Here is a 14455-nt window from a genome sequence, read left to right on the forward strand (position 1 = left end):
GGAAACGGGCAGTCTTGGTTATGCTGCGGATATGTGGCTGGAAGCTTATTGCAGGGTCAAATATGACCGAGGTTGTGAACAGTCTGGTTCAGCCTTAGACAGGAGTTGGGGAGAGGGATGGAGTCAGTGGCTGGGGAACGGAGTTTGTGGCGGGGACCGAGAACAATGGCTTCAGTCTTCCCAATATTCAAGTGGAGAAAATTTCTGCTCGGCCAGAGCTGGATGTGGGACAAGCGGACTGACAATTTAGAGACCGAGGAGGGATCGAGAGAAGTGGGGGTGGGGTAGAGCTGGGGGTCGTCAGCGTACATGGGGAAACTGGCTCCGTGTTTCCGGATGATGTCGCTAAGGGGCAGCGTGTAGATGGGGAAATAGAAGGGGCCAAGGATAGATCCTTGGGGGGACACCAGAGGTAACGATGCGGGGATGGGAAGAGAAGCCGTTGCAGGCGATTCTCTGGCTACGATTCGATCGAAGAATGGAAGATAAACCCTGTTGGCGGGGTGGGTGGGGGGAGGAGGAGTATTCAGGGTGAGCATTCCAGCTGTCGGTTTTGAAATGCCTCAGCTGGGCTGCACTTTGAACACCTCGTAAAATCTGGCGATAAACAAGTCGTTTAAACCTCCACCGCCCTTTTCCCTTCCCGTGCCGACCTCCCCAGTAGGAAGTTGGGCGACTTCACGGACTTCAAGAGCTTGCGAGGCCAGACAGTCCTGTGGTGACCGAGACACTCCAGCTTGTCGTGTCCTCTTCCTGTTGTTTTTCACTCTCCTGTCTCAGCGAGGCGAGGAGGTCACTGTATGTTTTCCAGCACAAGATCTTTTAACGCCGTGCGGTCAGACGAGTGAGAGTGAGGGGGGGGGTGGGTGGGTTTGGAGGGAGTCCAGGGCCTTGGTAGCCGGAGGGAAATGCAACGCAGCTCGGGGGCCAGAGCCAAGTGCATGTCAGCAGGCTGTTGCGTTGGTCGCTCTCGCGCCGCTGGGTCAGAGGGTCATGGGTTTGAACCCTGCTCCAGCAGTTTGATCCCGTAATCCAGGCCAACGCTCCCCAGTGCCGTTACTGAGGGAGCGCCGCACTGCGTTGTCGGAGGGGCAGTGCTGAGGGAGCCACGCATTGTCGGAGGGGTGGTACTGAAGGAGCGCCGCACTGCGCTGTCGGAGGGGCAGCACTGAGAGGGCGCCGTACTGTGCTATCGGAGGGGCAGTACTGAGGGAGCGCCACACTGTCGGGGGGGCAGTACTGAGGGAGCGCTGCACTGTTGGAGGTGCTGACTTTCGGATGAGACATTAAACCCAGTCTGCCTCCTCGGGTGATCCCACGACCACCAGTGGAAGAAGAGCAGGGGGAGTTCTCCCCGGTTTTCTGGGGCCAATATTTATCTCTCAATCAACTTACTTTAAAAACAAAAAAAAACAGCTGAGCGATCGAGTCAGTATCACATCCCTGTGTGTGGGAGCTTGCTGTGCGCAAATTGGTTTCTGTTTCCCACATTACAACAGTGACTACACTCCAAATGTACTTCATTGGCTGTAAAGCGCTTTGAGTCATCCTGAGGTTGTGAATGGTGCTATATAAATGCAAGACTTTCCTTCAGGCTGTTGGACTGTGGCGGCATCACAGCTAAGCCGGATCCTCTCCTCGCCCGATTATATACACAAGCGCTTGTCTTTATTTTCAACAAGGAGGGCTGCGGTGTGGCAGGCAGGGGCTGGGATCCTGGCTGATTTCCCCCTCCCTATTTGGGTCATTGACAAGCGTGCAAGGTGTAGTCAGAGTTGTTGGGGCTTTGAAGGCCCAGAAGTTGCTCTGCTGGATATGCCATTCACTATCGCATTAAGTAATGAGGCAAATCGAAGCAGAGTATACAAAAGCACGGAAATTATGAGGTCAGATGTGGCTCAGTGGGCAGCACATTTGCCTCTGAGTCAGAAGGTTGTGGGTTCAATTCCCACTCCAGCTACTTGGGCACATAAATCCAGGCTGACACTCCCAGTGCAGTGATGACGGAGCACTGCATGTGCTAAGTGATAAAGCCCCTCCCCTCCGACAGCGCGGCGCTCCCTCGGTGCCGCCCGTCCCCTCCGACAGCGCGGCACTGCACTCAGTGTCTGCCTGGATTTATTTGCGCTCCAGTCTCTGGAGTGGGATTTGAACCCACAACCTTCGAGGCTCAGACAAGGGTGCTGCCCACTGAGCCACAGTTGATGTAGGGTTGATCAAGGGCAGCGGTGGGGACCTCTAATTATCCTCAATGACCCTGGGAGGGAGGGTGACCCGCAAGAGCTCCGATCCCTGATTGCTTTTCCAGTGACCCCCTGTTGGGGTAATCGCGCACGTGCCTCCGTACGAGGGACTCTGCCAAGGACAGCATTGGGCGAGTCCGTGACGGCCCACGCAGTTAACCAGCCAGCTGACTGGGCTCTCCACTCGTCGGGTGTCGGAGGTAAAATGTACCCCAGCGGGGATTAGTGCCTTTCAGGGGGAAAGGAGGGCTGCGGGGGGCAGGGGGGATTTGTGGGGGGGGTTGAAATGGCAAACTGGAGGGAAGGAAATTTGTCCCATGTCAGAACATCTCAACACCAATGAGGAAAGATTGGATAGGCTGGGTTTGTTTTCTTTGGAACAGAGGAGGATGAGGGGAGAGCTTATTGAAGTGTATAAAATTATGAGGGGCCTGGAAAAAATGGATAGGACGGACCCGTTTCCCTTGGCAGAGGGGTCAACAACCAGGGGGCATAAATTTAAAGCAATTGGGAGGGGATTTGAGGGGAAATTTCTTCACCCAGAGGGTGATGGAGGTCTGGAACTCACTACCTGTCGATGGTGCGTGGGTTAAACTGGCCGGCTGGTGTGTCACCATCGGTTGTCGGAACAGGTCTGGACTCATCTCCTGCGGCTGTCTGATTCGGGACTTGTGATCCTTTCCCTCCCAGACATGTCACGCCCTGTTCTTTAATCCTTACAGGCTCAACCAACCTTGCTGCTGGCTTCTGCTGTGGGCACCGTCTGGTCTGCTCCTGGTCGTCCAGGCCACAACTCCAGAGCTAAAGCCTATTGGCAATCTCTCAGCCCAAGTCCCCATTCCCTCCACGCCTCCTCCTGCCCCTCTCCTTCTGCCCTTGGCTCAACCGTGACCACACTCCCAAAGTACTTCATTGGCTGTAAAGCGCTTTGAGACGTCCGGTGGTCGTGAAAGGTGCTATATAAACGCAAGTCTTTTTTGCGCTCTCTCGCTCGTTCGCGCTCTCACACACTTCCCCCCCCCACCCTGAAAAAATCTAGGACTATCAAATTGCTTTGACAAAGACTTTCATTTATATAGCACCTTTCACGACCACCGGACGTCCCAAACCCCCTTCACAGCCAATGAAATACTTTGGAGAGTGGCCACTGTTGCATTGTAGGAAACGCAGCAGCCAATTTGCACACAGCAAGCTCCCACGCACGGCAATGTGATAATGATCCAGAGTATCTGTTGTTTAGTGTTTTTGGATGAAGGATAATATTGGTCCCAGGATACCAGGGAGAACTCCCCTGCTCTTCGAAGTAGTGCCATGAGATCTTTTACATCCACCTGAGAGGGCAGATGGGGCCGAGATTTAACGTCTCATCCGAAATACGACCCCTCCGACAGTGCGGCGCTCCCTCGGCATTGCGCTGAAATGTCGGCCAAGATTTTTGTGGTCAACTCTGGAGTGGGACTGGAACTCACAACCTTCTGACTCCGAGGCGAGGGTGATACGCACTGACAGTGTGTGGGTTTGTTTAGTTCTGCCAGGTTATTATGACGCGTAGGGAGGGTTGGAAAATCCTCTGTAATCCACTAACTTGGCAAAAGCCCCAGAGGGTTGTTAAGGGTACGGTAGCATTGTGGTTACGTTACTGTACCAGTAATCCCTGGACTAATGATCCAGAGACCCAGGTTCAAATCCCACCACGGCAGCTGGGGAATTTAAATTCAGCTCATTAAATAAATCTGGAATTAAAAAGCTAGTATCAGTGTTGGTTGCCATGAAATTAGATTTAAAGTAATTGGGGGGAGGTTTAGAGGGGATTTGAGGGGGAATGTCTTCGCCCAGAGGGTGGTGGGGATCTGGGGTGGAACTCGCTGCCTGAAAGGGTGGCAGAGGCAGAAAGCCTCACCACATTTTAAAGTACTTGGATGTGCACTTGAAGTGCCGTAACCTACAGGGCTACGGACCCAGAGCTGGAAAGTGGGATTAGGCTGGGTGGCTCTTTGTCGGCCGGCGCGGACACGATGGGAAGAAATGGCCCACTTCCGTGCTGTAAATGTTTGATTTCCGGGCAGCACTCCGGCAGGAAGCCCTGGAGGAGTTAAATGCTGCTTCCCCCCCCCCCCCCCCCCCTGCGCCGGGGAAAAGAATTCTATCCTCGTTTCAGTTTTATTCTTTCTCTGCCCCGGCAGTCCCGAGCTGCAGCTTACTGACTTGCTTCTCCTTCGAAACAGGTGCTGATACGTGCGGAGGTGCGGGGCAGGAGAGTTGTGAAGATCGGCGGCCGGAGCCTTGACCTTGGACAGAGCTGCGAGACCCCCCGGCAAGCAACGAACCCCACCTTGACTGCGGGTGGAGAGGGGTAAACCCAGCTTCGGTGTCTTGACTGCTCCATGTGCTCTTCGGACCCCATTTGACGAGCGTTTCTGGGGAAAGCAGAGCGGAAGGGGAAAAAAATTAAGACTCGAACATCAGCGGATCGAACGTCGTCTGGGGGAGGCGTCTGCCCCGAACCGAGGAAATGAGCGAATTTTGGTTGTGTTTTGGCTGCTCGGAAGTGGAAAAGGCCCCACCAGTAAGTACAGGTTGCGAGATTTCCCGGAAGCTCCCTTATTTGAGGATTTGAGTACAGGAGCAAATTTGTCATTGCAGTTATACAGGGCCTTGGTGACCGAGATGAGGAGAAACTTCTTCAATCGGAGAGTTGTTAACCTGTGGAATTCTCTACCACAGAGAGTTGTTGAGGCCAGTTCGTTAGATATATTCAAGAGTGAGTTGGATATGGCCCTTACGGCTAAAGGGATCAAGGGGTATGAAGAGAAAGCAGGAAAGGGGTACTGATGTGAATGATCAGCCATGATCTTATTGAATGGTAGTGCAGGCTCGAAGGGCCGAATGGCCTACTCCTGCACCTATTTTCTATGTTTCTATGAGACTGCACCTGGAGTATTGTGCACCGTTTTGGTCTCCTTACCTAAGGAAGGATATACTTGCCATAGAGGGAGTGCAACGAAGGTTCACCAGACTGATTCCTGGGAGGGCAGGACTGTCTTATGAGGAGAGATTGGGTCGGCTAGGCCTGTATTCACTGGAGTTTAGAAGAATGAGAGGGGATCTCATTGAAACGTATAAAATTCTGACGGGGTTGGACAGACTGGATGCGGGGAGGATGTTTCCCCGGGGCTGGGAAGTCTAGAACAAGGGGTCACAGTCTCAGGATACGGGGTAGGAAATTTAGGAGCGAGATGAGGAGAAATGTTTTCACTCCGAGGGTGGTGAACCTGTGGAATTCGCTACCACAGAAGGCTGTGGAGGCCACGTCACTGAATATATTTAAGAGGGAGAGAGATAGATTTCTAGACCCAAAAGGCATCAAGGGGTATGGGGAGAGAGCGGGAATATGGTGTTGAGAGAGAGAGAGGATCATATTGAATGGCGGAGCAGACTCAAGGGGCTGAATGGCCGACTCCTGCTCCTGTTTAATATGTTGTTCTTGACGCAGAGAAGGTTAAGAGGAGATTTGATGGTGTCCAAAATCATGAAGGGTGCAGTTAGAATAAACAAGGAGAGACTGTTTCCAATGGCTCGGTAACCAGAGGGCACAGATGTAAAGATAATTGGTAGAAGAACCAGAGGTTATATGAGGAAAACAAATTTTACCCAGCGAGTTGTTAGGATCTGGAGCGCAGTGCCTGATGGGGTGGTGGAGGCAGATTCAACAGCAGCCTTCAAAAGGGATAAATACTTGAAGAAACAATTGCAGGGATATGGGGAAAGAACGGGGAGGGGGACTGATTGGATCGCTCTTCGAAAGAGCCGGCATGGACTCGATGGGCCAAATGGCCTCCTTCTGTGCTGTGCTGTACTGTTCTATGATGTTATATAGCTCCTTTCACAACCTCCTAGATGTCCCAAAGTGCTTTACAGCCAATGAAGTACCGCCCCTCCGACAGCGCAGCGTTCCCTCAGCACCGCCACCCCCCCCCCCCCCCCCCCCTCCGACAGTGCGGTGCTCCCTCGGCACCGCCCCTCCGACAGTATACACTGCATGACCCTTTGCCCACTGGGACGCGATCGACCAGACCAGTGGCCCTGCAAGCAAAATGGATGTGGGAGTCGCTGGCAAGGCTGGCATTTATTGCCCATCCCAAATTGCCCCTTGAGAAGGTGGTGGTGAGCCGCCTTCTTGAACCGCTGCAGTCCGTGTGGTGAAGGTGCTCCCACAGTGCTGTTAGGGAGGGAGTTCCAGGATTGTGACCCAGCGACGATGAAGGAACGGCCGATATATTTCCAAGTCTGGATGGTGTGTGACTCGGAGGGGAATGTGGAGGTGGTGGTGTTCCCATGCGCCTGCTGCCCTTGTCCTTCTAGGCGGGTAGAGGTCGCGGGTTTGGGAAGTGCTGCCGAAGAAGCCTTGGCGAGTTGCTGCAGTGCATCTTGTAGACGGTGCACACTGCAGCCGGTGGTGGAGGGAGAGAGTGTTGAAGGTGGTGGATGGGGTACCGATAGAAGAGTCGGCCAACAAATAAAAATGGCGGCACGGGGAGTTAAAGGCCTCCACTATAGGGGGCGCCCCGGAGGCTGAGGGGTGGGTGCGTGCTGCGATGACATCATTGACGGTCGTGGGCCGGCCCGGGGCGGTAATCGCGGGGCGAGGTGGTGTGGGGACAGCACACAGCCCCCAAATCTCCGGGGCAATTTCCCCTGAGGCGCTGGCTCCCCCTCTCCGAGACAAAACGCCATTGCCCCCGGGGGGCTGTAAAAAGGGGCCATTTCGGCCCCCTTTTGTCTCGAGTTCTATCACAATCCTGTAAACACAGCGTCTTTGGCGGAACCGTGTGCTTGTGCGTGTTTTTACCTCTGATTTCTCACCGCTGTTTATTTATGCTTCTTGACGATGATGTGCTCAGCAACCTGCCCAATGATGTCATTATTGCTCTTGCGGAGAAAATACATTAATCCCAAACAAGCCGGGCCGCTGTATTACAATGGACACACCGGCGATCACACTGGATGTGTCTCTGTCAGCCTGACACTGCGTGTGTTTAAATAGATCGATGTTTGAAGCTTCTCCATTGGGAATGGTTTCCGGGAACGGTTCAGCGCTTTATTAGCGACCATTTAAAAAAAAAAAATTAAAGAATGAGAACCAATAATCAGCCTTTTGCCAAGACTTGTCTGCAAGAACGTATAAACGGCAATTGTGCTGTTCAACCCCCTCCCCTCACTGCCCCCTCCGCCCCCAGAAGGGAAATAAGAATTGCACTTATATAGCACCTTTCACCACCTCGGGATGTGCCAAAGCGCTTTACAGCCAATGAAGTACTTTTGGGGTGCAGCCACTGGCTGCCACGTTTCCATTGCAACAATATGCGCACAGCAAGCTCCCACAAACAGCAGTGTGATAATGACCCAGATCATCTGTTTTTATTGACGTTGTTGTGAATGGGATAGGTATCGGCCTCAGGACACCGGGGAGAGCTCCCCTGCTCCTACAATAGCGGCCGTGGGATGTTATTACATCCACCTGAGAGGGCAGATGGGGCCTCGGTTTAATGTCTCATCTGAAATACTGCCCCTCCGACAGTGCGGCGCTCCCTCAGCACTGCCCCTCCGACAGTGCGGCGCTCCCTCAGTACTGCCCCTCCGACAGTGCGGCGCTCCCTCAGTGCGGCGCTCCCTCAGCACTGCCCCTCCGACAGTGCGGCGCTCCCTCAGCACTGCACCTCCGACAGTGCGGCGCTCCCTCAGCACTGCCCCTCCGACAGTGCGGCGCTCCCTCAGCACTGCCCCTCCGACAGTGCGGCGCTCCCTCAGCACTGCCCCTCCGACAGTGCGGCGCTCCCTCAGCACTGCCCCTCCGACAGTGCGGCGCTCCCTCAGCACTGCCCCTCCGACAGTGCGGCGCTCCCTCATCACTGCACTGGGAGTGTCGGCCTAGATTTCTGTGAAAAAGGTCAGTAGAGATGCAGAGAAAACTTTAAGCAGTGCTTGCCATTTAAAGCGAGAGTTAACTCGCTGACCTACTTTGGCTCCCGGTTACACAATGCCTCAATTTTAAAATTCTCATCCTTGTTTACAAATCCTTCCATCATGAGGTTATCAGGATGGTAGAAGGCAAATTAGGTGGACCGAATTCTTTTTTTGCCTGGAAATTCCTACGTGAATGTTGGTTGATTGCATAGACCTGGTTGGGATGCCCTTACAATCTTGGGCTGGGTGCTGCTCCCTGTAGAACTGTACAGGTTCTAACATCCTGGGGGGGTCACCATTGACCAGAAACTTAACTGGACCAGCCACACCAATACTGTGGCTACAAGAGCGGGTCAGAGGCTGGGTATTCTGCGGCCAGTGTCTCACCACCTGACTCCCCAAAGCCTCTCCCACCATCTACAAGGCACAAGTCAGGAGTGTGATGGAACACTCTCCACTTGCCTGGATGAGTTGCAGCTCCAACAACACTCGAGAAGCTCGACACCATCCAGGACAAAGCAGCCCCGCTCGATCGGCACCCCATCCACCACCTTCAACACTCACTCCCTCCACCACCGGCGCACCGTGGCTGCAGTGTGCACCGGTCTACAAGATGCACCGCGGCAACTCGCCAAGGCTTCTTCGGCAGCACCTCCCAAACCCGCGACCTCTACTGCCTAGAAGGACAAGGTCAAGGGCAGCAGGCGCATGGGAACACCACCACCTCCATGTTCCCCTCCCAGTCACACACCATCCCGACTTGGGAATATATCGGCCGTTCCTTCATCGTCACTGGGTCACAATCCTGGAACTCCCTCCCTAACAGCACTGTGGGAGCACCTTCACCACACGGACTGCAGCGGTTCAAGGCGGCGGCTCACCACCACCTTCTCAAGGGGCAATAAATGCTGGCCTTGCCAGTGAGGCCCACATCCCGTGAGGGAATAAAAATAAGTTCCTGGAGTCCTCCTTGCACACGCAGGTTTAAACTTGGTTGCTGCTGGCTGCAGAAAAATAAGATTTTAATTTCTCCAGCGCCTTTCATGACCTTGGAATGTCCCAAAGCATTTACAGCCAATGAAGGACTTGTTTTGTAGAGAGTAGTCACTTTGGTTGCTGGGTTTCCCCACATCACATCAGCACAGTTCCTGCAATCTGGGGTAATGCGGCTTAATGATCCGGATATTTAGTTGAATACATCCCACTCCTTCCAGAAATCGTCAATGCTTTGGGAGTTTTTCTTGTACAGAATGTAACTTCGGAAAGCCCACGGTGAATGGGTCAAGATAAAAGCGCAGGGTGCTGGAAGAGTTCAATTGTTTTGCACTCTGAAAGTGCTGAGTGAACTTTGAACCTCGGGACTTGTTTGCTAACCGAAACCCCACCCTGACCTTCGTTTCTCCTCTAACTGCAATGCACCAAGCTCTCTCGTGGCCAAGGTCCCTATGGGACACGGTTCACCTGGCACTGCCCTCAGTCGAGAGCTCCGCGATGCCTCTGTCATCATTCTCTGAGCCTCAACTGTGTAAACAGGCTGTTGGACTGTGGAGGGCCACATGGGCGACCCTGCTGCCCTCCGCACCCGACGTCTTCCCCAGCCCAGGGAGCGCTGAGGCCGGTTGCGTAAGCTGTGGCTCAGTGGGCAGCACCCTCACCTCTTGAGTCAGAAGGTTGTGGGTTCGAGTCCCACTCCAGGGTGCTGGACTGTCGGAGGGGCGGTACTGAGGGAGCGCCACACTGCGCTGTCGGAGGGGCGGTACTGAGGGAGCGCCGTACTGCGCTGTCGGAGGGGCGGTACTGAGGGAGCGCCACACTGCGCTGTCGGAGGGGCGGTACTGAGGGAGCGCCGTACTGCGCTGTCGGAGGGGCGGTACTGAGGGAATGCCGTACTGCGCTGTCGGAGGGGCGGTACTGAGGGAGCGCCGTACTGCGCTGTCGGAGGGGCGGTACTGAGGGAATGCCGTACTGCGCTGTCGGAGGGGCAGTGCTGAGGGAGTGCCGCACTGCGCTGTCGGAGGGGCAGTGCTGAGGGAGCGCCGCACTGTCGGAGGTGCCATCTTTCGACTGAGACATTAAACCGAGGCCCCGTCTGCCCTCTCGGGTGAACATAAAAGATCCCACGGTCATTATTTCAAAGAAGAGCAGGGGGAGTTCTCCCCGGTGTCCTGGGGCCAATATTTATCCCTCAACCAACATCACTTTTTAAAAAAAAAAAGATTATCACGTTGCTGTTTGTGAGAGCTTGCTGTGCGCAAATTGGCTGTCATGGTACCTGTATTACACCAGTGACTACACTTCAAAAAAAGTACCTCAATGGCTGTAAAGCACTTTGGGAACAACTTGCATTTATATAGCGCCTTTAATGTAGCAAAAGGCGCTTCATAGCTGTGTCGTCGGAGAAAATGTGACACTGAGCCAACGGAGGAAAGATGAGGTTGGTTTTAAGGAGCATTTTAGGAGAAGAAAAGGACAGGGAGGGGTATTCCAGAGCTTAGGGTTACATCGGATATACGGCACAGAAACAGGCCATTCGGCCCAACCAGTCCGTGCCGGCATTTATGCTCCACTCGAGCTTCCTCCCGTCTTTCCCCATCTAAATCTATCAACATTACCCTCTATTCCCTTCTCCCTCATACGCTTGTCCAGCCTCCCCTTAAATGCATCGATACTAATCACCTCAACCACTCCCTGTGGCAGCAAGTTCCACATTCTCACCGCGCTCTGGGTAAAGAAGTTTCTCCTGAATTCCCCCATTGGGTTTCTTGGTGACTATCTTATATTGATGGCCTCTAGTTTATGTTCCTCTCTTGGGGTCTCGGGGGCCCAGGCAGCTGGAGGCACGGCCGCCGATGGTGGTGGGGCGAAGAGAGTGGGGGAAGCAAAAGAGGCCAGAATTGAAGGAGCTCCGAGATCTGAGAGGGTTGTGGGTCGCAGAGATTGGGGGCCTCCCCTGTTCTAAAACTGGCTGAGTTGTCTGGGGCTTTCGGGGGAGTCATCATCTTAGGCAGTTCCTCGGAATCGAGGAAGACTTGCTTCCACTCTTAAAATGAGTCCTTAGGTGGCTGAACAGTCCAATACGAGAGCCACAGGCCCTGTCACAGGTGGGACAGACAGTGGTTGAGGGAAGGGGTGGGTGGGACAGGTTTGCCGCACGCTCCTTCCGCTGCCTGCGCTTGGTTTCTGCACGCTCTCGGCGACGAGACTCGAGGTGCTCAGCACCCTCCCCGATGCACTTCCTCCACTTAGCGCAGACTGGTCTTTGGCCAGGGACTCCCAGGTGTTGCACTTTATCAGGGAGGCTTTGAGGGTGGCCTTGTAACGTTTCCTCTGCCCACCTTTGGCTCGTATGCAGTGTAGGAGTTCCGAGTAGAGCGCTTGCTTTGGGAGTCTCTATCCGCATGCCAGATACGTGGCCTGCCCAGCGGAGCTGGTCGAGTGTGGTCAGTTCTTCAATGCTGGGGATGTTGGCCTGGTCGAGGACGCTAACGTTGGTGCGTCTGTCCTCCCAGGGGATTTGTAGGATCTTGCGGAGACATCGTTGGTGGTATTTCTCCAGCGACTGGAGGTGTCTACTGTACATGGTCCATGTCTCTGAGCCATACAGGAGGGCGGGTATCACTACAGCCCTGTAGACCATGAGCTTGGTGGCATATTTGAGGGCCTGGTCTGGCCTAGCCGAAGGCTGCACTGGAGGCAGTGTTGTATCTCGTTGTCAATGTCTGTTCCTGTTGATAAGAGACTCCTGAGATATGGGAAATCGTCCATTTTGTCCAGGGCCGCACCGTGGATGTTGATGGGTGGGGAAGATAATGTGAAGGTGTCGGGCGGGGAGGGTGAGGGGGATTGTGCAGGGGGAGTGGGTGGGGGGGGATTGTGCAGGGGGAGTGGGTGGGGGGGGATTGTGCAGGGGGAGTGGGTGGGGGGGATTGTGCAGGGGGAGTGGGGGGGGGAATTGTGCAGGGAGAGTGGGGGGGGGGAATTGTGCAGAGGGAGTGGGGGGGGGATTGTGCAGGGGGAGTGGGTGGGGGGGATTGTGCAGGGGGAGTGGGGGGGGGAATTGTGCAAGGGGAGTGGGGGGGGGGAATTGTGGGGGGGGGAATTGTGCAGGGGGAGTGGGGGGGGGGGAAATTGTGTGGGGGGGGAATTGTGCAGGGGGAGTGGGGGGGGGAAATTGTGCAGAGGGAGTGGGGGGGGGGGGAATTGTGCAGAGGGAGTGGGGGGGGGGAATTGTGCAGAGGAAGTGGGGGGGGGGGAATTGTGCAGGGGGAGTGGGGGGGGGAATTGTGGGGGGGGGAATTGTGCAGAGGGAGGGAGTGGGTGGGGGGGATTGTGCAGGGGGAGTGGGGGGGGGTGAACTGTGCAGGGGGGGGGAATTGTGCAGGGGGAGTGGGGGGGGCGAATTGTGCAGGGGGAGTGGGGGGGGAATTGTGCAGGGGGAGTGGGGGGGGGAATTGTGGGGGGGGGAATTGTGCAGGGGGAGTGGGGGGGGAATTGTGCAGGGGGAGTGGGGGGGGGAATTGTGCTGGGGGGGGAATTGTGGGGGGGGGAATTGTGCAGGGGGAGTGGGGGGGGGGAATTGTGCAGGGGAGTGGGGGGGGGAATTGTGCAGGGGGAGTGGGGGGGGGAATTGTGCAGGGGGAGTGGGGGGGGGAATTGTGCAGGGGGAGTGGGGGGGAATTGTGCAGGGGGAGTGGGGGGGGGAATTGTGCAGGGGGAGTGGGGGGGGGGAATTGTGCAGGGGGAGTGGGGGGGGGGAATTGTGCAGGGGGAGTGGGGGGGGGGAATTGTGCAGGGGGAGTGGGGGGGGGGAATTGTGCAGGGGGAGTGGGGGGGGGAATTGTGCAGGGGGAGTGGGGGGGGGAATTGTGCAGGGGGAGTGGGGGGGGGAATTGTGCAGGGGGAGTGGGGGGGGGGAATTGTGCAGGGGGAGTGGGGGGGGGAATTGTGCAGGGGAGTGGGGGGGGGAATTGTGCAGGGGGAGTGGGGGGGGGGAATTGTGCAGGGGGAGTGGGGGGGGGGGGGATTGTGCAGGGGGAGTGGGGGGGGGAATTGTGCAGGGGGAGTGGGGGGGGAATTGTGCAGGGGGAGTGGGGGGGGGGATTGTGCAGGGGGAGTGGGGGGGGGGATTGTGCAGGGGGAGTGGGGGGGGGATTGTGCAGGGGGAGTGGGGGGGGGGATTGTGCAGGGGGAGTGGGGGGGGGGGATTGTGCAGGGGGAGTGGGGGGGGGGATTGTGCAGGGGGAGTGGGGGGGGGATTGTGCAGGGGGAGTGGGGGGGGGATTGTGCAGGGGGAGTGGGGGGGGGGGATTGTGCAGGGGGAGTGGGGGGGGGATTGTGGGGGGGGGAATTGTGCGGGGGGAGTGGGGGGGGGAATTGTGCGGGGGAGTGGGGGGGTGAATTGTGGGGGTTTAATTGTGCAGGGGGAGTGGGGGGCGAATTGTGGGGGGTTAATTGTGTGGGGGGGGGGAATTGTGCAGAGGGAGTGGGGGGGTTGGGAATTGTGCAGAGGGAGTGGGTGGGGGGGATTGTGCAAGGGGAGTGGGGGGGGAATTGTGGGGGGGGGGGAATTGTGCAGGGGGAGTGGGGGGGGAATTGTGCAGGGGGAGTGGGGGGGGAATTGTGCAGGGGGAGTGGGGGGGGGAATTGTGCAGGGGGAGTGGGGGGGGAATTGTGCAGGGGGAGTGGGGGGGGGAATTGTGCAGGGGGAGTGGGGGGGGGAATTGTGCAGGGGGAGTGGGGGGGGGGAATTGTGCAGGGGGAGTGGGGGGGGAATTGTGCAGGGGGAGTGGGGGGGGGGATTGTGCAGGGGGAGTGGGGGGGGGGATTGTGCAGGGGGAGTGGGGGGGGGATTGTGCAGGGGGAGTGGGGGGGGGGATTGTGCAGGGGGAGTGGGGGGGGGATTGTGCAGGGGGAGTGGGGGGGGGATTGTGCAGGGGGAGTGGGGGGGGGGATTGTGCAGGGGGAGTGGGGGGGGGGGATTGTGCAGGGGGAGTGGGGGGGGGGGATTGTGCAGGGGGAGTGGGGGGGGGGATTGTGCAGGGGGAGTGGGGGGGGGATTGTGCAGGGGGAGTGGGGGGGGGGATTGTGCAGGGGGATTGTGGGGGGGGATTGTTCAGGGGGAGTGGGGGGGGGATTGTGGGGGGGGGAATTGTGGGGGGGGAGTGGGGGGGGAATTGTGGGGGGGGGGAATTGTGCGGGGGGAGTGGGGGAGGGAATTGTGCGGGGGAGTGGGGGGCGAATTGTGGGGG

General features: G+C 56.7%; 1 protein-coding gene across 3 annotated transcripts in view; it reads left to right on the forward strand.

The window, feature by feature from the left end:
* Positions 1–14455, forward strand: part of LOC139240173 (CDC42 small effector protein 1-B-like) — an 89203-nt gene that overhangs the window by 54276 nt on the left and 20472 nt on the right. For all 3 annotated transcript variants that reach the window (XM_070868586.1, XM_070868584.1, XM_070868585.1), the window contains exon 3: positions 4469–4809. In XM_070868586.1, the coding sequence (XP_070724687.1) occupies positions 4756–4809 (54 nt within the window). In that variant the 5' untranslated portion in view covers positions 4469–4755. The remainder of the gene's footprint in view (positions 1–4468; positions 4810–14455) is intronic.

This window comes from Pristiophorus japonicus, chromosome 30, assembly GCF_044704955.1.
Source record: "Pristiophorus japonicus isolate sPriJap1 chromosome 30, sPriJap1.hap1, whole genome shotgun sequence".
In the NCBI taxonomy this organism is placed as follows: Eukaryota; Metazoa; Chordata; class Chondrichthyes; family Pristiophoridae; genus Pristiophorus; species Pristiophorus japonicus.